We start from the raw sequence: 24,726 nt of genomic DNA, 5'->3' as shown, positions 1-24,726 counted from the left end.
TGCTTACATTTGTCTAAACCAGTGTGTGGGAATCGTAACATGGGCAGAAGGCTGTTGTTTAGTCCTCTCCACATTGAGGGGGTGAATTTTATGAGCTTACATTGTACAGTTCCCTGTGCAGCTCAAGATGGTATAATTCTGGGTTTATACCCTAGAGGGGTGTGTGCCTAGGGATCTGGAAGTTGCCTTAACTGTAACCTTCCCATTCAGGGGCTGGTCAACGAGCCTGCATGTAACTGCAGCTGGGTGTGTCCCTAGCTGTGTGAATGCTGGTGAAAATGCAAGAGAGCTGCCTCTGATAAGACAACTTCATGCACCTGACAGGAGAAACCAGAGCCAGGGCTCACACTGATTTTACTTGGATTTCCAGACCATCACAGAGGAAAAACATGCAGAAGCTCACTGGCGCATGGAGAGGCATCTCAGCCTTGTCCTCCTGGGAGATCCTGAGGTCCTCAAATCATGGTTTAAAGGCTTCAAGTCACAGAGAATCCATCATTTACATTAGTTTAAACCTGTGAGTGACTCATGCCCCAAGTTGCAGAGGAAGGCAAAAGACCCCACTGCCAATCTGACTGGGGGGAAATTCCTTCCTGACCCCAAATCTTGAGATCAGTTAGACTCTGAGCATGTGGGCGAGACACCTCATTCAGGGAGGGAATCCGCCCTCCATCCTTCACACATGCACTGGGGTGACCCACGCTGGAGAAACCCACCCTGGTCACATCAGGCCTGGCCAGTTCTTGCCCGGCGTCAGACCTCCCGTTCCTGGGCAAGCTCAGAGAGAAGCCAGCCAAAGGCCAGCTCCAGGCTCCTCTAACTGCAGCCAGCAGGCGGGACCCGGCACCACCTGGCTTCAGGCCCAGACACAGAACCGGAGCTGGTTTCGTGGCCCTGATGGCTGAGCTCCTCCTGTCAGTGGGGAGAGGGCAGCCATCGGTCTCAGCCCCCTGGACGTCTCGCAGCGTTCCACACCGCGGGCCAGGAGCTTCCGCTGGCTCTCCCGAGAGGTGGCAGGGTCCAGGGGAAGGCGCTGAAACGGTTTGAGTCCTTCCTGGAGGGACACCCCCAAGGAGTAGTGATGGGGAAACTGCTCCTCTCCCCCAAACCCCTCACTTGTGGGGCTCCACCAGGGTCAGTTCTCTCTCTCCGGCCCTTCTCAACATCTACTTGCAACCACCAGGAGAACAGGCCAGAGCAGGACTTAACGTTGCATCGGTACAGTTGAATATTTACATTATCTTAGTAAGTTTTTCAATTATTCATCACTATTTTATTGCACAGATCAGAGAGAGAATCCAAACTCAGTCAATGGGCGTATGCAGCGTTGTTGTAGCCATGTCGGTCCCGGGATATTAGAGAGACAAGGCGGGGGAGGTAATAGCTTTTATTGGACCAACTTCCATTGGTGAGCGAGACGAGCTTTTGAGCTCTGCAGAGCTCTGCTGCAGGTCCGGGACAGGTTTCAGAGTAGCAGCCGTGTTAGTCTGTATTCGCAAAAAGAAAAGGAGTACTTGTGGCACCTTAGAGACTAACAAATTTATTAGAGCATAAGCTTTCGTGAGCTACAGCTCACTTCATCGGATGTCCGGGACAGTGTGGCGTGTGCATGTCACCCCACATGGGGGATACGCAATCCTTCGCTGTGCAGGCTGGCTGGGTGCAGGCAAGTGCCCAAGGCTCAGTAGGAAGGGACGTGAGAAGCAGGGTGCTGGGTATGAAAAGTCTCCATTGCAAGCTGTAGAGAATCCTTGCTCAGCGGGTGCAGTGAGGCTCAAGGCTTGTTTGTCAGGGCTGCAGCCACAGCTGGCAGTTCCCTTCTGCTCTGCAGACTCCCCAGGAAGGCGGGATGAGGCAGCAGCCAGCCCTGATCCGTGTAACCTGATCGCCAGGCTGCTGCTTTGCTGAGGTGGCACCTTGAGCAACAGCTGGAAAAAGGCCTCCAGGGTGGCTCGTTGGTCTAGGGGTATGATTCTCGCTTCGGGTGTGAGAGGTCCCGGGTTCAAATCCCGGATGAGCCCTGTTTTGCATTTTAGTGTGGGGAGGGGTTCCCAGAGAATTTCCCCTTCACCGGAGGCGGAGTTGTGAGAAAACCCCCGGAGGCCAGTGATGCTGCTTGAGTTGTTGGGTCCAGCCAGCCAGAGGCTACCAGTGACAAATCCTCCCCACAGATCTTGCGGGTGCAAAGACACCACTTTGCTGGGTGCTGCTGCAGCAGGTCCACATGTGTCCCGGTGGCAAAGTGGGAATTTTCTGCCATACGTCGGTGAAGGAGACGCATGGTGGCACTGACTTACGTGCCCAGCGATCACTCCCCACTTCCCGGGGTGGGGGGAAGGGTTCAAATGCTGTTTTGGGGGCCAAGTGGGAGATGCGAGGCGGGGTGTCGTGACTGGGATGAATGGGCTGGCTGAGACCGACCCAGATCAAGGGAGAGTCTGGAAAGACACTAGGAACCCCAAGGCTGGGAAATTCCAGCAGGCGGAAGGTGTGATCTCAGCCTGGGTCTGCAGAAGCAGGACAATGGACCACGAGGTGACAGGCGGCTGGGAATCAGATCAGACCTAGCCTTTGGGGAGACTCGGAAGCTCTCACCTGGGGCAGGGAGAGAGCGCTGGAAATGGATTTCCTGGCCGCTTGGCCGGGTGGCGCGTGGGCTTGGCCAGCATGGGCTGTCTTCTCCTTCCTCTCTCTGCGCTGACCTACAGACTTCCCAAGGCTGCGTCCAGTTGACTAATGATCCCTGCTCTGTTTGGGAACGGCTGCCTGGCGCCCCTGCAAATGCTGGCGGAGGTGCCCTGGTCCCTGCAGAATGGACATGTCTCAGACCAGGCATCTGTCTCAGCTGGGCGTGTTGGGCAGAGCTCACGGCGTGAAACAGGAGGGCTGGCATCTCAGAGCCGCGTGGCCTGCCCTGAAGGATGCGTGGGACCCGCTGGGGGTCAGGTCCACTGAAGGATTCTTCCAAGGGCCTGTTTAAAAGCTGTGGGATCTGCAACAGGCCCATATTATTATATTCCAGTCACACCTACAGAACCTAGCCAAGCTCAGGGTCCCACTGTGCTTAGCACTGCATACACACTCACTCCTGTCCCCTGCCCCTCTACACAAAAGCAGCCAAAGGCTACAAGGAAAGGAGTCTTAATAGCCCCATATTACAGGTGGGGCTCAGAGAGCAATGAAATGATTCAGCCGGCGTGTTTGGGGCAGGGCTCGGCCAAGTCAGAGCCTTGTAGTGCAACTACCAGACTGGCCTGGTTGTCCACCTGGTGTCCCTAGAAACACGGCTCCGTGTTAGAGCCTCGTGCTCCTTCCAGGCCGTGCGAGGGGGCGTGACCTTTCACCACCACGCTTGCTCCCGCATTGTTTCTGATGGGGCCGTCAGAGCACACTTCAGACAGGATGTGGAGAGATCCTGAGCTCCTTGGGCTACCAGAGACCCTTGCTACCTGGGAGGGTTGTTCAGATCTCTGGGCATCTTAGAAACCTCCAGCCCCACATTGACCCTGGGCTCTGCCCTGGTCGCTCATAATGCTCGTGTCATTGGGGCCGGTAAGGGCTGAGGCAGCCAGGTCCCGGCCCACGGAGACCGGTGAAGATGGCTCTAGGAGAGGCTGGGGGGAGCCTGAGGCTTTGTGTGACGAGCCCTCCCAGAGGCAGCTGCTTTCCTCACCCTGGTCCCCCTCATGCAATGCTCCCCCGGCTGACCTGACCCACAGTGGAGATCACAGGCTACACTGCACAGCCTGGGAAATGGCGTGAGCTGAGCTTCACCCTCCTTTCCATTTGGGGGGGCAGCACACGCACCCACCCCCGGAAATCCCAGCTGGGCCAGGCCAGGCAATAGCTGACCTCCTTTGAGGCTGGGTTATGGGGGAGGCCTGGAGCTGGTCCGGTGCCCCCTTTTTCCCCGCCCTGTCCCAGGGAGAAGATCGGGCTCAGCACTAGCTGGGACACGGCAGGTGGTGGGGAGCTGCGAGGCGGAGCAGCCCCCTCCCAGCCAGGATGAGCAGGTGAAATCAGCTTAATGAGAGGAGCTTGGCTCAGCCCCCTGACCCCTTTGGGGGGGGATCGAAGAAGGATTAAGGACAAAGGGCTCCCTTGAGCTGCTTACCCCAAACTCCCATCTCCAGCCTAGAGGCTAATCGGAGCCCGGAGCAGAAACTGACCCACAAGAGCCGCACATGGCCGAACCTGCCTAGCCCTAGAAATGATCCCAATTCCATAAGCTCTCCCCTTCCTTCTCTCTTCCCCCTGCGCAGCACTGAGATCTCGCTCGGCAGCCCTCGTGAGGCTCGGCTCTTCTCAGCCCCTATGGCTGGCCCACCTCACGCCTTCAGCACATCTTCCTCTCTCGCTACCTTTCCGGGATAGTGTATTCCTGCCATACCTCCTTACCATGCCAATGTGCACTCTAGAAAGGTCAGAGACGGATATCAGAGGATGCTACAGGATAGCCTGATCTTGCATTGTGCTGGACAAAAACGGAAAGGACATCCTCGCTCCCCACCTCCATCCAGCCCCATCTCTAGCGAGTAATCGTCTATTTCCCTAATGTTGTTCTCCATCTAGGGTGTCTTTTGAGAGCCTCTGGCTAGACTGATTAATTGATCTTTAACTATTCATGGTAAATAGGCCCAATGGCCTGTGATGGGATGTTAGATGGGGTGGGATCTGAGTTACTACAGAGAATTCTTTCCTGGGTATCTGGCTGGTGAATCTTGCCCACATGCTCAGGGTTCAGCTGATCACCATATTTGAGGTCGGGAAGGAATTTTGGAAATTTGGCAGATTGGAAGAGGCCCTGGGGGGTTTACACCTTCCTCTGTAGCATGGGGCATGGGACACTTGCTGGAGGATTCTCTGCACTTTGAAGTTTTTAAACCATGATTTGAGGACTTCAATAGCTCAGACATAGGTGAGGTTTTTCGTAGGAGTGGGTGGGTAAGATTCTGTGGCCTGCATTGTGCAGGAGGTCAGAATAGATGATCATACTGGTCCCTTCTGACCTTGATATCTATGAGTCTATAAGACTGTGTGTCTTTCTAGAGTACCTCTCGGTATGATAAAGCAGTGTTGTTCTAAAGGATCTGTCCTCCTATTTTCCTAGATTTATGATTGTTTGGCAATATTTGGCTTTCTGGATTGTCTGCTTGGTTTTCTAGAGCACATGGGCAGAGGTTTTTAGTGACCAGAATGGCAGAGGGGCATTGATCAATGTGGGAGCTGCTGCCCCCTGGCTTTGCATAGCGCTGTGTGATGGGATGAGATGCAATGGTCTATTAATATAGCATCATGTGCATATTCCATCCATAACTGCATTAAAAGACTAGCATCATTGCAAGGATAACTGTGCAAATGGTAGGGAAGGCCAAAGTTAAGGTTGCTCACTTAACCTTAACTCTGCCCCCTTTGCACACATGCATTGTTATGGTGCAGGCTTTAATTTCATGATCACCTTTGGGTACTTAGATAAGAAAATAGAATATCATAGATAAGTGTATGCAGCATCTCATAACATGGTTTCTATTCTTTTATCCTGGCACTAGTTTCATTATCATACTGGTCATTGCCTTGGTCTGCGCTGGGTTATCTTCGCACCAAGGTATGTAGCGCAATCATTTCCCTAGCAGATAAGAACGGTGCATTTTCTTCTCCACCCACAGCATGGCCTTTCTGGGGTGTGAGTCAGCGGATGAGGAGGCTAACTTGGGTGGCCTACATCTGCCATCCCAGTCTGTGTTGTTCCGCGTAATCTGTCGTATGTCATATAAGAACATTACCAGTGTACTTAACTGTAAATGACTTTCCTGGGCACTCCGTCATACAGAGTAGGATGCAGCCCTGCAAGACACTACCCAGGTACCTAAGGCTGCAGTGAATGAATGTCTGACATTGTCATAGCTGAGAAATCATATGTGATCATGTACCTACAGGCGATAGCATAAAGGATGCCTGCAAGGGGGCAGAGTTAAGGTTGTCCATGACCTAACCTCAGTGGTGCCAATTCAGATATTTCTTGGTGTGAGGGGGGAAATTCTGGTCTGTCCCCCTGCACCTGGAGCTTCCTTGGCAGGGGAGCCTCCCTTGCTCTTGACCCTACAGTGAATGAGACTGAGATACAGGAGTCGAGGTCTTGGCAGAGTCCCCTGCGTGGGGCTGTACCAGATCAGAGTGTCTGTGCACCAGGTCACAGCGCCATGTGGCCCAGCCGCCCCGCCATCCGGTCACAGGGTGGGCGGGTCAGATTTCACTGGGACCACACAGCCAGAGCGACGATCCAGAGCTCTCCAGCAGCAGCTGTACTGGGTTAGTTCGGGACCATGGCTTAAAAGCGATTGAGTCAGGTGCCCCAACTTAACTTTGTCACAGCCTGATTTTTGAGCACTTATTTGTGCACCCCTAATACTCCCTTAACCCCGGGTTTCAAGGTGGAATTGCCTCGGAGGGGTGTATGGGGTGAGGTTCCTTTTCAGAAAGGTATAAAAAGGCGGCCGTTTTTGAACGATCCATAACTTAATCCCAGCAATATCAAGGGTCACCACAAGGACCCCGTGCCCTTCGCAGGGCTGCTTCCTGGCCCCATTTCAGCATTCACACCCCATCCCCCTGCCATTTTGATGGTACAGCCGTTCAGAAGAAGGCCACGAGATTTCCTTTTTTATCATGGGGAAATGGATTCCTCCCCTCCCCCTTTCCCCAGCATTAATTTGGCCCGAACTCCCTCACCTGGAGGCAGAGCCTGCCCCGGGATACGCGAGCCCCACGAGCGGACAGGAGAAACGCCTGCAAACAGGACAGGGGGAGGGGGGTTGAGGCCTCCTTTAGCTTGCACAGCACCGCCTGGCTACCGGGGAAAGACACCCCGAGACCCAGCCCCTGCACATCCACTGACGGCAGCGACCGGAGAGGGGCCGGGATGACGCATGGGGCTGGGCTGGAGGATTGGATCCACTCGGTTACAGAGGCAGAGGGCCTGAACGAACCTTTCCCCCTCCAGCTGGCAGTGGCTGCCCGTCCAGAGAGAAGCTGGAGGTTTTCAGTGCAATTCCCAGGGACCGGGGTCCACCGCAATCCCCCCGTTGACCGGCCGCCCCTGCTCTCCCCTCTGGAGGGAGCTCCCCCAGCGCAGGGGTGGTCTGAGGGGGTGGCGGGCCCTGCGGCCGGACCTGGCCTGTCTTCCCCTGGGGGGGGAGCGGCACTAACTGTACAGGTGGAGTTTTACCAAGTGAGCAGGCCCCTGCCTTAGTCTTCTTCTCCAGCAGGGCGGCGAGCAGCTTCGAGTCCCAGCCCAGGGCTGTAGCGTAGCCAGGCCGTCGGAGTGCAGCGCGAGGCTATATTGCAACCCAAGCCAGGCCTCCCCCCCCCCCCAGGCGAGCCGGGCCGTGGAAGGGACCCTCCCCGGGCGCGAGGAGCTGGGAATCTCTCCCGCTGGGTAAGTGGGGAGACGGGTGAGCAGAGCCAGGGACCTCAGCAGCTATGGTACGTCCGGCACCGAGGGGAGACTTGGATCTCATGAGCAGCACTGGGGGGACCTAGAGGGAAAATCCGCGTGCTGCAAGCAGCTCCATTGCACTCTTCCCACAGCCAGTACCTCAGGGTGGCACTAGGGGGCGATGTGCTTCAGGAAGTGGGGTGCAGAGCTCAATAGGGGGTGCTCCCCCATTGCACACCTCAATATCCCAGTGTGACACTAGGGGGCGCTGTGCAGGAGGGAGTGGGGTGCAGAGCTCAGTAGGGGAGCAGTCACCCCTCTGCCTCAGTGCTGACCGTAGTGCCCTATTGTGGTGCCAGGGGGTTCCTGAAGGAAGCAACTGGGGGCTCAGTAAAGGTGCCCCCAGCTGAATTGGTGCTAGCCCCTGTGCCCAGTGGGCGTGATACTGCAGGGTGCAGTGCTGCTAGACAGGCCCCCTTCCAAACGATCCATGATTAAAAACAAGGTCCGGAGCACAGGTAAAGATCCCCTGGCAATTTCGGCAAGGCTCAGGGTGTGAACCCTGATGCCCCGTCCAAGTTCCCATTTAGTGATTCCTGTCTTGGGCTAACAAACCAGCTCCTCTGGTTTCAATTGGCTTCTTCTCCACTTCCTGTCTTCCCCTGTCTGTAGCACTGCTGGCCACAGTTTAACAGCTCTGCCGTCCTGCCCCAGAGGTGGCTGCATGCCAGCGGGTTAGAGAGGGAGCAATCAGTGAGTGAGGTGTTTGGGGGTCATTTGGCTTTGAAGATGCCTCAGCAACGTAAGGTGCACGCTCTTGAACTAACACTGACTTCTTCCTTTTACTGCACTGGGGTCTAGAACCTGTCATGAGCAACAGCGTGACGGCAGAGACCGCCCACTGCTGGATAGAAGGGGAACTGCTCTGCTATGTGTCCTAGCAATGGCAATTCTCCTTTAGTTCTGTGGCAGAAGCGGCGGGTTTGGGGGTGCCCCGGAGTCCCAGGCTCGGGGCTCCGGCCCCGCTGCGAATGGAGCCAGGCAGGACTCTGGTGCAGCGTCTCCCCGCAGGGCCACTCTCCACAGGGCAAGGAGCCTCCTCCGTTTCAATGCTTCCTGAGTCTGACCTCGGAGCATTCAGCCCCCCTGTCCATGGTTCCTGTAGTGAGTCCACCTGGCTGGGACACCTGGGGCAGCCTCACACGCCCGCACAGGGGCCAGGCACCCCACTCCACAGCCAGCAGGGACGCCCGGCCAGCGAGGGACACAGGAGGGTTATTAGTGGTCAGGAACACAGCATAGAACAGGGCTTGTTTGCACAGAAAGCAGGAACCTTCAGCAAAGTCCATCTGGGGGGGACCAGAGCTCTGGGCTCTCCCCCGAGTCCCAAACCTGGAGACTGACCAGCCTTCAACAGCCCATCCTCAGTCATGCCCAGCTGTCCCCCCCACCTGGGGCTTTGTCTCTTTTCCGGGGCAAACAGGTCACCTGGGCTCTGTTCTCCTACACCTCCGGCTGGCTCCTGCAGAGGATGGGCCTCGGCCATCAGTTGCCAGGACACAGAGTATCGGCCATTGTCTGTGCCCAGGCAGCTAGTCGGCATCACACCTTCCCATTGGGGTCTGCGCAGCGATCACACACCCTTGTCCCACCACCTAGACACTTCAGTAACACATTGGGGAAACTGAGGCCACACAGTCTTCAGAGAAAACATTAAGAACTTTCTCACTTTGTCCCAGGGGGTCAGGGGTTCGGAGGTCCCACCCTCCTCTCGTTGGAAGTGACTCAGTTTTCCAGGCTGCACAACAATCAGGCTTTCAGCAGGATGCTAATTTGGTACAATGTTTTCAGACCTAGTGCATGTCTTTTAGTCTGCTGGGACCCGAGCCGATGACAGCCTCACTCGGAGCAGCCACAGCAAAGTGTGCTGAATGCCCTGCCCCGGGGTGTCATCCTGCATTGTCGAGGGGACCTAGAGCCTCGAACTCCAGTCCTGGCAGGGATGGAGAGTGACAAGCGAGTTCCAGGCCCGTTCTTAGCTTGGGCTGGCCCTCGCCCGGCTGGTGCAGGGTGTTCAAAAGGTTCTTTAACGCGGGCCCGGACACAGTTTGGCAGCCACCTCTCGGGTGCAGCGCCCTGTCCCGGGTGCACAATCTGTGGCAAAGTGAAGGGGTTCAGAGAGCAGGCCCAGCCACGAGGCTTCAGGCCCAGCTCTGGGCTCTGCAGATCAGCGCAGCTGGCAGAGCAGATGCTCAGTGGGGAGCAACGTGGGGTGCTGAAGAATTAGGGGCAGGGGGTGAGCGGGGGCGCTGGGGATCAGGAAACAGGTGTGATGTACTCTGTGTGTGTGTGTGTGTGTGTGTGTGTGTGTGTGTGTGCCTGCTCCATTGCCCTCTGCAGGGCGTACAATGTCCAAAGCACACAGCTCTCTCTTGCTCCTTTGCTCAGTGCCTCGTGGGCATGTGCTGGGTCACGGAGATGCCCGGGGCCTCGTGGGCACTGCCCGCAGCACGGGGGAAGCAGCTCAGAGCTGGGCCAGTGTAGTCCCCTCTACTAACAAACCAGAGCCCAGCGCTCCTAGGGGCAACCCTATACTAACAAACCACAGCATGGAGTCCATTGTGCCTAGGGGGCAACTGTGACGTTCTGAGTGTAATATAATATCTCATTGAAAGGTGACAGGGCCAGAAAGAGTTAATTAACTCTCAGACTGACCGGACCCAGGGCCGAACTTTAAAGACTGGTTAGGAAGATCTGGAAATGAACAGAGCTGTGAAATGCTGCCAGCATTGTTAGAGAGAGTGAAGGGGAGATGAAGAAGAGTACTTGTGGCACCTTAGAGACTAACAAATTTATTTGAGCATAAGCTTTCGTGAGCTACAGCTCACTTCATCGGATGCATGCTGTAGCTCACGAAAGCTTATGCTCAAATAAATTTGTTAGTCTCTAAGGTGCCACAAGTCCTCCTTTTCTTTTTGCGAATACAAACTAACATGGCTGCTACTCTGAAGGGGAGATGTTTGCTCAGGTCTTGTGATGTAAGTAAACGAGTCTTGTCTATTGCAATAGCTTTGATTCAAAGATCAAAAAAGGAGCATTAGTATTTAGGAAGACACTTGAGTGAAATATTGTTGTCTGTATGTCTCTTTGAAGGTTGTGGTAACCTGTATCTGAACTGTTTAATGGATAAATGACCCTGTGCTAATTGCCATGATGTTTGGGAGAAGGAAAGTTAAGCCTACTGTTCTCTCAGGCAAAAAGTCTGCAGGAAATGTATAAAAACCCTGGGACAGGATCTTTCTTCATCTCAGATCTGCTTTGGGTTTCAAGAAGGGGAAACCCTGAGCCATAAGGATGGAGATCCCCAGTCACTGACTCGAGTCACCCTGAATATGGACATTGGACTATAACCTCTGGACTATTTCTAAAAGGACTTTTGGCAACTACAAGCTCATCTCTGCTCTGTATCTGGACCTCAAGAATTGAACTCAAATATTTATGTATCTTGTTCTTTTAACCTACACGCTCTTTTCTTTTTGAATAAATTTTAGTTTAGTTAATAAGAATTGACTGTAAGCGTGTATTTGGGGTAAGATCTGTTATTATTTGACCTGGGTCTGGGGTTTGATCCTTTGGGATTGGAAGAACCTTTTCTTTTATATGATGAAATAAGATTTTCAGTAATCAGCATCATATCTGAGGTGTGCATCTGGATGGAGGCCAGAGGCTGGCACTTTAAGGGAACTGCGTTGTTTGGAGTTGTCTGAGTAACCAGTGAGGTGCAATAGAAGCTGTTTTGGGCTGGTTTGGTAAATCTAAGGATTGGAATATCCACCAGCAGTTGGGGTTTGCCTGCCCCATTCTGTTTGCAGTTCACCCTCATTGAGTGACCTCCGCTGGCTCCCACAAGCAATACCATCAAAGCAACCCTACAATAACAAACCACAGCACAAAGCCCAGCGCTCCTAGGGGCAACCCTACAATAACAAACCACAGCATGGAGCCCATTGTGCCTAGGGGCAACCGTATAATAACAAACCACAGCACAGAGCCCAGCGCTCCTAGGGGCAACCCTACAGTAACAACGTGGTCCATATGCAATATGATCCTTGTAAAAAGAACCCCAACAACCTGAAAATGCAGACAGTGCCTGGTAACCTGTTTCTCTAGGGACACCCACTCTGTGCTGCGTACCCTCCGACGGGACACATTTCCCGTGGCAATCTGGCTTTGTCCTCGGGGGGCTGTAGAAAAGCGCTGTTGCGGAGAGTCTCCAGGGTCCCAGCCCCCTGCCAGGGGGAATGGGTGGGTGCTTTTGCTATCCCTGACTTGTATTCATGCTGCTGGCTTTACGGTGCTTCAGGCCCAGAGCTGAGTCAGGATCCCGGGTGGGATCCCACTAGGCCCCTAGAAAGAGGGACTAATGTGAGTGGCTCCCTAGGGGGCCTCCCCACTCATTCAGTGATGATGCCTATGTGGCACTAGGGGGCGCTGTGCAGGGGGGCAGGGAATCAGCAGGGGCACTCCCCCCTCACAGCCAGTCCGACCCCAATGCCCCAGAGCACGCTAAGGGGGCGCTGTGCAGGGGGGGCGGGGTTGCCTCCTGTGGTTTGAAGGGGGCAGGTATCCACCCTCCCGCCCATTGCTTGTCATTCCCAACTCCGGCCGGGCTCTAAATTCCGCCCTCCTGGCCAAAGCCCCCAGCCCCAGCCTTCCTCGGGCCCCCCCGGCTGGACACAGGGACAACGCTCCCCGGCGCGGTGCGGCCGCAGGGCCATGCCCCACCCCAGAGGCGGCTGCATTTCCCCTGGGGTGAGCGATCCTGGGGGGCTGCGCAGGGCTGGGACCGGAGCACAGAGCATGGCTCTCCCGGAGCAGGGGGCCCGATCCTGTCCTGTCCGCGCCCGGGACTCGCGTGGCCCCCGGTAACCCCCCCGGCCAGGCTCCAGCAAGCGAAGAGTTAAAGGCCCCCGTGAGGGGGGTGAACCCCCCCATCAGCTGGAGCAGCCCGGGAGGGGGGGTTTCTCCTGCACCAGGCTCTGAGGGGGGCCCGGCTGGATCCCGCCCCCAAGCTGGGGGGGTGCGGCCCTGCTCCGCCCCCGCCCCCGCCCCGGCTCCGCGTCCGCACAGCGGCCCGGGGAGCGGCCATGGCGCAGCAGCCGGGCCGGAGGCAGGAGCGCGCAGGTCAGTGGGGCTGCAGCCCCCCCGCCGGACCCTCCAGTCCCCCCGCCGGGCTGCCATCCTCCCCCAGTGCCCCCCCCGCGCCGGAACCCCCCCGCCTCCCTCCATTCCCCCCCATACCGGGCTGCCATCCTCCCCCAGTGCCCCCCCCGCGCCGGAACCCCCCCGCCTCCCTCCATTCCCCCCCCGCCGGGCTGCAATACTCCCCCAGTGCCCACCCCCCGCGCCGGAACCCCCCCGCCTCCCTCCATTCCCCCCCATACCGGGCTGCCATCCTCCCCCAGTTCCCCCCCCCGCGCCGGATCCCCCCCGCCTCCCTCCATTCCCCCCCCGCCGGGCTGCAATTCTCCCCCAGTGCCCCCCCGCCTCCCTCCATTCCCCCCCGCCGGGCTGCAATACTCCCCCAGTGCCCCCCCCCCGCGCCGGAACCCCCCCGCCTCCCTCCATTCCCCCCCATACCGGGCTGCCATCCTCCCCCAGTTCCCCCCCCCGCGCCGGATCCCCCCCGCCTCCCTCCATTCCCCCCCCGCCGGGCTGCAATTCTCCCCCAGTGCCCCCCCGCCTCCCTCCATTCCCCCCCCGCCGGGCTGCAATACTCCCCCAGTGCCCCCCCCCCCCGCGCCGGAACCCCCCCGCCTCCCTCCATTCCCCCCCCGCCGGGCTGCAATTCTCCCCCAGTGCCCCCCCCGCCAGAATCCCTCCCGCCTTCCTCCATTCCCCCCCCATACCGGGCTGCCATCCTCCCCCAGTTCCCCCCCCGCGCCGGAACCCCCCCGCCTCCCTCCATTCCCCCCCCCGCCGGGCTGCCATCCTCCCCCAGTGCCCCCCCCGCGCCGGAACCCCCCCGCCTCCCTCCATTCCCCCCCGCCAGGCTGCAATTCTCCCCCAGTGCCCCCCCACGCCAGAATCCCTCCCGCCTTCCTCCATTCCCCCCCCATACCGGGCTGCCATCCTCCCCCAGTGCCCCCCCCCGCGCCGGAACCCCTCCGCCTCCCTCCATTCCCCCACGCCAGGCTGCCATCCTCCCCCAGTGCCTCCCCGCCTCCCTCCATTCCCCCCCCGCCGGGCTGCAATTCTCCCCCAGTGCCCCCCCCCCCCCGCGCCGGAACCCCCCCGCCTCCCTCCATTCCCCCCCATACCGGGCTGCCATCCTCCCCCAGTGCCCCCCCCGCGCCGGAACCCCCCCGCCTCCCTCCATTCCCCCCCCCGCCGGGCTGCAATACTCCCCCAGTGCCCCCCCCCCGCGCCGGAACCCCCCCCGCCTCCCTCCATTCCCCCCCCATACCGGGCTGCCATCCTCCCCCAGTTCCCCCCCCCCGCGCCGGAACCCCCCCCGCCTCCCTCCATTCCCCCCCCGCCGGGCTGCAATTCTCCCCCAGTGCCCCCCCCGCCAGAATCCCTCCCGCCTTCCTCCATTCCCCCCCCATACCGGGCTGCCATCCTCCCCCAGTTCCCCCCCCGCGCCGGAACCCCCCCGCCTCCCTCCATTCCCCCCCCGCCAGGCTGCAATTCTCCCCCAGTGCCCCCCCACGCCAGAATCCCTCCCGCCTTCCTCCATTCCCCCCCCATACCGGGCTGCCATCCTCCCCCAGTTCCCCCCCCCGCGCCGGAACCCCCCCGCCTCCCTCCATTCCCCCCCCCCGCCGGGCTGCCATCCTCCCCCAGTGCCCCCCCCGCGCCGGAACCCCCCCGCCTCCCTCCATTCCCCCCCGCCAGGCTGCAATTCTCCCCCAGTGCCCCCCCATGCCAGAATCCCTCCCGCCTTCCTCCATTCCCCCCCCATACCGGGCTGCCATCCTCCCCCAGTGCCCCCCCCGCGCCGGAACCCCTCCGCCTCCCTCCATTCCCCCCCGCCAGGCTGCCATCCTCCCCCAGTGCCCCCCCGCCTCCCTCCATTCCCCCCGCCAGGCTGCCATCCTCCCCCAGTGCCTTCCCGCCTCCCTCCATTCCCCCCCCGCCGGGCTGCAATTCTCCCCCAGTGCCCCCCCACGCCAGAATCCCTCCCGCCTTCCTCCATTCCCCCCCCATACCGGGCTGCCATCCTCCCCCAGTGCCCCCCCCGCGCCGGAACCCCTCCGCCTCCCTCCATTCCCCCCCGCCAGGCTGCAATTCTCCCCCAGTGCCCCCCCGCCTGCCTCCATTCCCCCCCCCTGCCAGGCTGCAATTCTCCCCCGCGCCGGAACCCCCCCGCCTTCCTCCATTCCCCCCTGCCGGGCTGCCATCCTCCCCCAGTGCCCCCCCCCGCGCCGGAACCCCCCCGCCTCCCTCCATTCCCCCCCCGCCGGGCTGCAATTCTCCCCCAGTGTCCCCCCCCGCGCCGGAACCCCCCTGCCTTCCTCCATTCCCCCCCCGGGCTGCAATTCTCTCCCAGTGCCCCCCCACCTCCCTCCATTCCCCCCCGCCGGGCTGCAATTCTCCCCCAGTGCCCCCCCGCCTCCCTCCATTTCCCCCCCCACCAGGCTGCAATTCTCCCCCGTGCCGGAACCCCCCCACCTCCCTCCATTCCCCCCCTGCTGGGCTGCAATTCTCCCCCAGTGCCCCCCCACACCAGAATCCCTCCCGCCTTCCTTCATTCCCCCCCCATGCCGGGCTGCCATCCTCCCCCAGTGCCCCCCCCGCGCCGGAACCCCCCCGCCTCCCTCCATTCCCCCCCGCCAGGCTGCAATTCTCCCCCAGTGCCCCCCCCGCCTGCCACCATTCCCCCCCCGCCAGGCTGCAATTCTCCCCCGCGCCGGAACCCCCCCACCTCCCTCCATTCCCCCCTGCTGGGCTGCAATTCTCCCCCAGTGGCCCCCCCCATGCCAGAATCCCTCCCGCCTCCCTCCATTCCCCCCCCCATGCCGGGCTGCCATCCTCCCCCAGTCCGCACCCCGTGCCGGACACCTCCTCTGCATCCCTCCATTTTCCCCCCTGCCAGACCCCTCCAGTCCCCCCGCCGGGCTGCCATCCTCCCCCAGTCCCCCCCCAGCGCCGGACTCCCTTCCCCACATCCCTCCAGTCCCCCCCCCACCAGATCCTCCAGTTCCCCTGTCAGGCTGCCATCCACCCCCAGTGCCCCCCCCCCCGCGCCGGACACCCCACCCGCATCTCTCCATCTCTCCCCCCCGCCGGGCTGCCATCCTCCCCCAGTGCCCCTCTTCCGGACACTCTCCCCCGCATCCCTCCATCCCCCCCCGCCGGGCCTCCATCTCCCCACATCTCTCCATCCTTTCCCTGTTGGGCTGCCCCCTGCTCCGCATGCCATGCCCTCCACCCCCCCAGCACTCCCACAGAGCGGGGAGCGGGGGAGTGAGCTGCCCGGCTGGGACCGGGGGCTAGGCTGGGTGGACCCCAGGGGTGCCTGGCTATGTCCTGGGGCCAGGCTGTCTAGCATGATGCTCTGTCTGGATGGGGCTGCTCTGCTGGGATGGGGATGGGCACTTAGGGGCACCATGGCTCAGCAAAGTTGGGGGAGAGCTGTGCAGTTCCCCTGGGGGCACATCTGTGCACGCCGCCCTGTGTGAGGATAAGGGCCCACTTCTTGCACTGGCCGAGGGAGCTCTCCTTTTGCTCCATTGGGCGCAGCCCAGCTCTTTGGAGCAGAGGGACTCGGGTTCTAGTCCTGACTCCCCAGGGTAGAGACCAGGTGCCCATTGACTACGAAGGGTGGGGTATGATGGGGCTCCTCTGGGCAGACAGCTGGGCTTTGTGCCAGACGACTCCCCTCCATCCCTGGGAGCTCAACGCACATTGGCTGCATTCCTCCCCCCCGGGAATGGCACGTGACCCAGTTATGTAATTAACTTATGGACGCAGATGTGGAGCTCTTTCTGGATCGGGGGGGGGAGGGAAGGAGAGGGGGGCGAACGTCCCACCCCTGCAGCGTCCATCCTCCCCAGAGTGACCAGGGCTACCAGGAGGGAGAGGAGATGCTGGAATGGGTCCGTGTGTGGGGCATGGAGGGGCCCCTGTCCAGTTGCGGGGTCAGAACCCTGGAAAATAGACTGTAGGGGATGATCCTGCACTGGCCCCTGGAGTGCGGGGGACAGGCTGGCTCCCCGAGTCCTGATGCCCTCCCAGTCTGTGAGCAGAAGCGATGGCACCACGGTGCTGTGTCCTGCCCTGGCATCTGAGCACATGAAGGGGTATTAGACATTCAGCCTCAGAATCCCCTGCCCCGGCGAACTCAGGGAAAGCATCAGTGACAGGATTGAAACCCAGGAGTCCTGGCTCCCAGCACCCCCCACCTCTAACCACTAGGCCCCACTCCCCTTGCAGAGTTGGGGGCAGAACCCAGAGCATGTGTGTGTTGGGGGGCAGATTGGGGGTGCCAGGGAGCTCACACCCGCTAGGCGCACAGCAGCACAGCACAGCAGCGGAGGGGGATGTGGGGGGAGTGGCCCTTTGAGCGCAGCGTCGTGGCTAGGATCAGCATGGGCCGATGGCTCTCTGGGCTGCCCATTCCCACTGGGACAGGGGCTGTGTGGGGAGGACTGGTCCATGGGGCCTGTGAGGAGCTGGAACTGGGCTGATTGGCTGCCATCGCTTCCCCCTTGCTGGGCAGCGGCTCTGCACCAAGGGTCAGCTTGGAAAAGAACGAGGGGATGGACTCTCCTGAGCTTCGCCCAAGATGCAAGCCCCTCCCACTTGTGCCAGAGTGAGCCAGCGGGTTGCTTGGTTACCTGCCATCAGTAGGTTTCAGAGTCAGTGCCCCCCGGGGTGGGCTGGTGGCGGTGCCCATCACTCCGAGCTGTCTGCGGGCACAGGCACGGGACACTTGGTTGCCTAGGCTGGGGCCCTGCGTGCACCTGCCTCATCTCCCCTCCTCCTGCGACTTTCACTGTGAGCTTCCCCGCCCCCCCTGCTCCCTCTGTGAGTCACTCTCGTCTCTTCCCCTGCTCCAGCCGCTCTCTCCCTTCCATGCACCAACGGGGCAGGAGTTTGTGAAGGGCTTGGCCAAGAGCGGGATAGCGGGGGGGCTGCGGGTTGGGAGTGAGGGACGCTGGCAGAGCTGGGTAAGGGGAGTCTAGAGCCAGGGTAGCAGGGGGCTGCGGGTCGGGAGTGAGGGGCCCTGGCAGAGCTGGTGGGAGTCCAGGGCTGGGGTAGCAGGGGGCTGCGGGTCGGGAGTGAGGGGCACTGGCAGAGCTGGGTGGGAGAGTCCAGGGCTGGGGTAGCAGGAGGGCTGCGGGTTGGGATTGCGGGTCACTGGCAGAGCTGTGGGGGGATGCAGGACTGGGCTAGCAGGGGGCTGTGGGTCGGGAGTGAGGGACGCTGGCAGAGCTGGGTAAGGGGAGTCTAGAGCCAGGGTAGCAGGGGGCTGTGGGTTGGGAGTGAGGGGCCCTGGCAGAGCCGGTGGGAGTCCAGGGCTGGGGTAGCAGGGGGCTGCGGGTCGGGAGTGAGGGGCACCGGCAGAAATGAGGGGGGACGCAGGGCTGGGGTAGCAGGGGGGCTGAGGGTTGGGAGTGAGGGGCACTGGCAGAGCTGGGTGGGAGAGTCCAGGGCTGGGGTAGCAGGAGGGCTGTGGGTTGGGATTGCGGGTCACTGGCAGAGCTGTGGGGGGGGGACGCAGGGATGGGGTAGCAGGGGCTGTGGGTCAGGAGTGAGGGGCACTGGCAGAGCTGTGGGGGGACGCAGGGCTGGGCTAGCAGGGGGCTGTGGGTCGGGAGTGAGGGGCACCGGCAGAATTGGAGGGTGGTGGTGGGGGAAACGTCCACTCGTTGGGCATCCCAACCCCCTGCCCCTCCCCTGAGCACACTCCGGGGGGGGTCCAAGCCGCCCCCAGGAGCCCAGCTGGAAGGTGGCAAAGGTGAGATTCCCGCGGGTTCTGGCAGCTGCTGTCTCTGGGCTCCCCTCGGTTGTCATGGGAACGGGAGCGTAATTGACAGTGGGGGGGCCCAGTGCAAAAAATAGATGAGTGTTAAAAATAGCCAAGAGGCTAGTGGGGGGGCAAGAGGCTGAATGAACCAGCCCAGAGACCTTCCCCCCCCCCGGTGCCCCTGTTGGGCTGGGTCTGATTGACAGTGTGGGGGAGTCCGCCTGAACGCATGGGGCAGGCACATCCCAGAGCCTGGCCCACAGGTGTGGGGAGCTCGGTGCCCCCCCGGTGGGACCCGCTGCCAGGCCGGGTGGGCGAGTCAAAGAGTGGACTCCCTTGGGGAGTGCGGGGGGCGCGTGTCTCTGTGAGATCCTGGCCTGCCCGCCCTGTGTGGGTTTGAGCCGCTGCCCGGCTCTGCCCAATCCGGCTCTGGGTGTCGGCTCTGCCCAGGGCTGCTGTAACGGCGGGTAGGAGGGGTGCAGGATTGAGCCTGGGGGGGCAGAGCTGGGTGGGATACCCAGGACTGGAACAGCAGGTGGGGGCTGCAGGTCAGCTTGCTTTTCAACCCCCCCAGTCTGCCGCCTCCATAAGATTCTCGCCCTGGGGTCTTGCCCATCACACAGCTCTGCCAGTGCCCCTCTCTCCTGACCCACAGTCCCCTCCTAGCCCAGCCCTGCCCCCTCCGCCCAGCTCTGCCGGTGCCCCTCACTCCTGATCCACAGTCTCCTCCTAGCCCAGCCCTGCCCCCAACCCTCAGCTCTGCCGGTGCCCCTCTCTCCTGACCCACAGTCCCTTCCTAGCCCAGCCCTGCCCCCTCCGCCCAGCTCTGCCAGTGCCCCTCTCTCCTGACCCACAGTCTCCTCCTAGCCCAGCCCTGCCCCCAACCCCCAGCTCTGCCGGTGCCCCTCTCTCCTGACCCACAGTCCCCTCCTAGCCCAGTCCTGCCCCCAACCCCCAGCTCTGCCGGTGCCCCTCAGACGCTCGCTGGGCGATGCAACCTTCATTTGCTTCCTTGGCTGCAGCTCACACCCCCTCCTCACGCTCCATGGACCCGTCCCAGCGCTGCCGGCCACCCACCCTGCACCGGGCACAGCCACGGCCGGGGGACCAGCCTGGAGAGGAGACTCCGGGCCCAGCTTGGCCTCGACCAGCCTGGCCCGGTCCAGCCCGCTGAGTTCAGGGGCAGATGGTGGCATCTTGTAGCCCAGCGTCAGAGCCTCTGCAAGGCCTTAGCCCGGGGGCCACCCAGCTGCTCTCCTGCCTGCCCGGTCCCAGTTCGCTCTGTTGGGCCGGCTCTGGACCGCGGAGTCCAGACCGCAGCCTCCTGCCCCTTGGTGTCGTCCTGCCTGGCTCCCGCCAGGCTGCGATCCCGGCTCCCCCAGTGGCCAGCCCCAGTGGCCAAAGCAGCCTACTACTCCCTCCCTGCGGGTGGAGCCTCTCCCTTGGCACACTCGGGGGAGCTGAGGTGCTCGGTGGTTAGGGGCCTGGGGTGGTCCCCAGCAGAGGCAGTGTCTGTTACGCCCCCGTCACCGCTGCCCCCCATGTGTGGAGACCCTCCTGCAGGGGGAGCCTGGGTCTCTCCCCCACGCCGGGTGGGTGGGGCGCAGCCTCACTCGCCCATTGGATTCCCAGCCCCCCGCTGGTCGCTCCTCTCCCCACCCCCCGTCTCTGCAGCCCCCGGGAGAGCTCGGCTGTCCCGGGCAGGTTGGGGGTCTGCGGGGAGAGTCCTGCACCAGGGCCATCATCTCCTTCACGGAGACCAAGGGCTGCCTGGCTGCCTCACCAGCCGGGCCTGTGGCTGGGGCGGCTCCGGTCCCTCCCCACGTGACCCGGGCAGCGCTTCCTGCCCAGCTGGCCATGCGTTATTGAGCAGCCCTGGGCTCTGGGGCTCACAGCTCCTGGTGGGTCCGCCCCTCCCAGGGACCCCGATCCGCCCACAGTGCAATGGGGGGGGGTCAGCCCCCACAACCCGGCTGGCAGCCTCAGCAGAGAGGCTGGGGCTGAAGGACTTGGCTAGTGAGGAGACAGGGCCCTCTCTGTCCATGCGCCATCGGGGCCTCCATGGGGCCCAGAGCCCTCACTGGGAATCAGGAGATCTGGGTCCTGTGCCACTGGGGTTCTCTTCCCAGCAGAGGTGCCTGTCCTGGCCTCCTTCCCGACGGGCTAGACCCATGCTGGGCGGTGATGGGGTTATCCCGGGCCCTTTGGGGCAGGGAGGCCGGAGATCCCAGGGGGCAGGGAAAGAAGCAGGATAAACCTCGCTTTTGTTCCTTTTATTCCTCGTGGAAGGGATTCGCCGCTCTGAGCTGGGCCTCCATCGCCCCGGCCAAGCCAGCCCTGCGGTCTCACGCTGCGCGTGGGGAGAGGCGCCCTCTCTCCTGATCGACGATTCCCCCCATCCCCGTTTATTACAGCAGCACCAAGCGGGTGCCCTGAGGAGCCAATGCTGGAAATCGGCCAGAACGAGCTGTCCCATGCGAGTGCCCCATGACTTGTCTTCTTCATGGGGACAGGATTCTGGGCTGGCGGAGTGGGAAGAGAGAAACCAAAGCTCTGGACAGCCAGCTAGCCCCACTCCTCTGGAGCCCGGACTCCCCCAGCTACCACCACCCCATGGCTGGGCGGCAAGGAGCTCATTGAGAGGAGACCCTCTGATGGACGTGCCCAAGAAACCAGCCTGCTGCCTGGCTGAGGGTGGAGCCCCCTGGCCGCCCCAGTGCGATGGGACAGGGAATGGTGGATGGGCCCTGTCAGTGCTTTTCACTGACCACTTCCCTCCCTCCCTGTGGATCTCAAGGCACTTTAAGGAGTTCATCCTCCCAGCTCCCCAGGGTGGGTGGCTTGGGATCCTTACCCCTATTTTACAGAGGGAGAAACTGAGGCACTGGATGCTGAATGGACTTGCCCAGGGCCACAGAGAGAAGTCAGTAGCAGAGCCCCGGCCTGCCTAGCTCCTAGAGCTGTCACAAGCCCCTGCTCTCCGAGGCAGAGCTGGCAAACCCACTGGGATGGAGCTTGCCAAGGAGATTGGGGTCGGACTAGGAGCTGGCTGGCTCCCTCCTCTGTCCCTACCAGCCAAGGGAGAGTCACTGTAAAGGGGGATGGGCTGGTGCCAGGGCTTTCAGCATGCTAATCGAAGAGGGGGTCTCAGCTAGAGAGTCCTTGCTCCAGCTCGGTTCAGGGGAGCAGTGGTGGGACCTCGGATCTGTCTGCGGGAAGCGTGTGTGGGGCAGGGACTCATTTGTTGGCTGCTTTTCCAATATGTAAAATGTGCAGGTAGAAACATTATTGCAATAACTCCAGGGCCACCCTGGACAGCCAGAGCTCCCCAGCGACAGCAGAGCTCACACCCAGACCCCTCTGCTCCAAATGCACCGGCCGCAGAGCTAAAGGGGACTCACCACTAGCTGGTTGCAGTATAGTGCCTATGACACATGGGTGCACAGTTCTGACCCAGACGTCCCGCCAGTTCGTTACCGAATCTGTGGCACTCATGGTGCAGGCCTCATAACACGTTGTTCAGTGACAGCTCCGTGTGATGTTGCAGTTTGGCTGAAGACACCCACCTGCCAAGGAGATTAAAGTGGAGTGCACGTGAGCCCCGTCCTTGTCGGGCCGGGTCATGGGCTGTGCTGCAGGCCCCTCCCAGGGCTCCTGCACCGGCTTCCTGCATCTCCCAGAGACCTCCCACTGCTGCTCCAGTCAACCCAGACCAGACTCCATGTCCCTGAGGCTTGGGGTAAAAAGCAAGCAGAAAAAACAAGTTATTTTTGTGGGTGGAGGACAGTCTCTCCGTCATAAATCTTCAAAATCGGGTATCACTGCGCTCCTTTAAAATACCCTTTGTGTGTTTAGCAAAGGGCCATGTCCCAGTCTTCAGGCCAGTGCAACAGAGACGTTGTCTCAGCCTCTTCCTATGTGACCGTCCAAATAGAAAACACTTAACTCTGCTCAGGTGATGGGGAGAAGAGAATTTTGCAAATGTAAAGGCACCATAGAGGTCAAATCTGCCCAAATCTTGGTTTTGTAAACAGAAGCTCAGAGCAGCCGTGGGACCAAGAGAATCTGGTCTCTGGGTTTATTTTCGTTTCTTGTCCTGTCAGTTCCCATTAGAATGGATTGTCAAAGAACTCCCGCTTTGTCCTGTGGGGTCCGTAACCTGGCCCTGGCCGCCTGCAGCCAGGCCTGGCGAGTCGGCAGCAGGACCGGACTAGCCTGGTTTCGCTCTCCAAGATGAGGAACCTGTGGAAAGTAACCGAGGGACTGGGGCTGGAAGAACTGACTGGTTTCATTATCTGGGGAGAGGTTTTCAAAAGCACCAGGGGGAGGCAAATGCCCGGCTCCCATTGGCCTCCCTGCGTGGGCATGGCCCGCTCTTGTGTGTCTTTGAAAGTCTGCTCCCTGATTAAAAAACAAAAGGTTTTTAACCTGATGCTGTCGCTTTAGGAACATAACAATGGCCAGACTGAGCCATGGTGTATCTAGCCCTGTCTCCTGGCTGGTGCCAGACGCTTCAGCGGGAATGAACAGAACAGGGCAGTTATCGAGTGATCCATCCACTGTCATCGGCTCCTAGTTTCTGGCAGCCAGAGGCGAGGGACACCCAGAGCATGGGGAGCTGCGTCCCTGATCCTCCTGGCAACCTAAGGCTAGGGACACCATCCTTGCCCATCCTCCTGGCTAATAGCCATTGGTGGACCTATCTTCCAGGAACTTACCTAATTCCTTTTTGAACCCAGTTATACTTTGGGCCTTCACAATATTCCCCTGGCAATGAGTTCCACAGGTTAGATGTGTCGTGAAGAAGTACTGTCTTTTGTTTGTTTTAAACCTGCTGCCTCTTACTTTCATTGGGTGACCCCTGGTTCGAGTGTTATGGGAAGGGGTAAATAACACTTCGCGATTCACGTCCCCACACCAGTCATGACTTTATAGACCTCTACCCTATCCCCCCTTGGTCAACTCTCTAAAACACAAGGAGGCAGGAATACCACAAAAGCAACTCATTCCCATTGTATGGACTGGACCAAGTCCATCCCTGGTGTGAGGCCACTGACCTCGTATTTCATACCTGGCCCATTACGCTTTGTCCGTAAGCTTGTCAGTTCCGCTCAGGCGGCTCCATGGATCTCTGTCCTGTGACCCTCCTCTCCCATCGCTTTACCCCCGGTGCAAGGCTGTTGACGTCAGTGGAGTTAATCCAGACTGATGCCAGTGTAAACTAGAAGAGAATCTGACCAAAGTTGGCCCATGTGGGGAGACTGAGGGCTGCTAGGAGATCCCTAACTTTGGGATTGCCCGGCTTCCTGCGGGAACAAGGCCTGATCCTATGTGTCCCGTGTGAGTCATGCTGGGGTTAGTCCCGGGTATGACGTTATTCACGTGCAGGAGCATTTGCAGGATTAGGGCCTGCCTTTGTCATCTGGCCATTGCAGAAACTCAGGTTTGACGTTTCTACGTGCTTAAACTAGCTGCATTCTCCCCAGACACCCCTAAAGGGAGAGGTGCCACAGATTCCCTGAAGCCCACTGGGGACTTGGCTGATGCTACGGCTTGTATATGGCAGGTGCCCAGATGCCATGGTGAGGGGCAGCAGCGAGCGTTGGTTCTAACCGAGCAATCGGTGATGTTCCCCATTGCAGGGGGTGGGGGAGGTGTTAGATGGGCAAACAGGCAGGACGGAGGCAGTGGGCGGGGTCTTGTGTGGTCCTCTTTTCCTCCTTATAAGCTGAACCCCCTCCCCCTGGGAGTGGGGGGGCTGCCACTGCCTGTCTTACAGGCAAAGTGAGGAAAGACAGCCGCCAGCCCCCTGCCCTGAGAGCAATCCTCTCCCCAGCCCAGAGCGCTGGACACCCCTGAGCCTACCTGCGGGGGCTAAAGCCCAGTTCAGTAATTCCTGGCAAGCGGCTGGATAAACACGTCCCCTCCTGACTCAGTGGCTCTGCTCCGTGGGCATGTTCAGAGCCCAGCCCACGCGCTCTAGCCCAGCTCCTCACCCCTGCGAGCCTGGGGGGCAGGGGGGTGTCACAGGCTGGAGTCTTTGGGTCCCCCTGGGTTAGCTCACATCTGGCCTAGTGAGCCTGCCCAGCTGGGAAGTGTCTCTGCCCCTGGAGGGTGCCAGCAACGGGACAAGAAGAATCTGCCCTTTCCCTTGAAGCCTGGGCGCCTCTGATGGAGTGGCACTGAGAGGGGATCCCAGCCCTTTACCCCTGCCCAGGGTAGCAGGGGCCTGCCTGCCAGGTCATCTGTCCTCTCCTGCCATGCCCAGCAAGCCATGTAGGGAGGAAACAAGTGTACGGGGGCAGGGGGATGGTGT

The 24,726-nt window shown here is 60.4% G+C and overlaps 1 protein-coding gene and 1 non-coding gene across 4 annotated transcripts in view; both read left to right on the top strand.

Annotated features, from left to right (window-relative positions):
* The first annotated feature begins 1,949 nt into the window (after window positions 1-1,949).
* Window positions 1,950-2,021, top strand: TRNAP-CGG. Its single transcript has one exon. It is a non-coding gene; the product is annotated as a tRNA-Pro (tRNA).
* A 10,506-nt stretch (window positions 2,022-12,527) lies between these two features.
* The window catches only part of CCDC136 (coiled-coil domain containing 136), a 41,793-nt gene continuing 29,594 nt past the window's right edge, over window positions 12,528-24,726 (top strand). For 2 of the 3 annotated variants that reach the window (XM_043499617.1, XM_043499621.1), the window contains exons 1-2: window positions 12,528-12,619; window positions 23,897-23,992. In XM_043499617.1, the coding sequence (XP_043355552.1) occupies window positions 12,583-12,619; window positions 23,897-23,992 (133 nt within the window). In that variant the 5' untranslated portion in view covers window positions 12,528-12,582. The remainder of the gene's footprint in view (window positions 12,620-23,896; window positions 23,993-24,726) is intronic. The other variant, XM_038388016.2, reaches the window with a different exon arrangement.

Source organism: Dermochelys coriacea, chromosome 1, assembly GCF_009764565.3.
Source record: "Dermochelys coriacea isolate rDerCor1 chromosome 1, rDerCor1.pri.v4, whole genome shotgun sequence".
Classification (NCBI taxonomy): domain Eukaryota; kingdom Metazoa; phylum Chordata; order Testudines; family Dermochelyidae; genus Dermochelys; species Dermochelys coriacea.
This window is presented reverse-complemented; position numbering and strand designations above follow the sequence as displayed.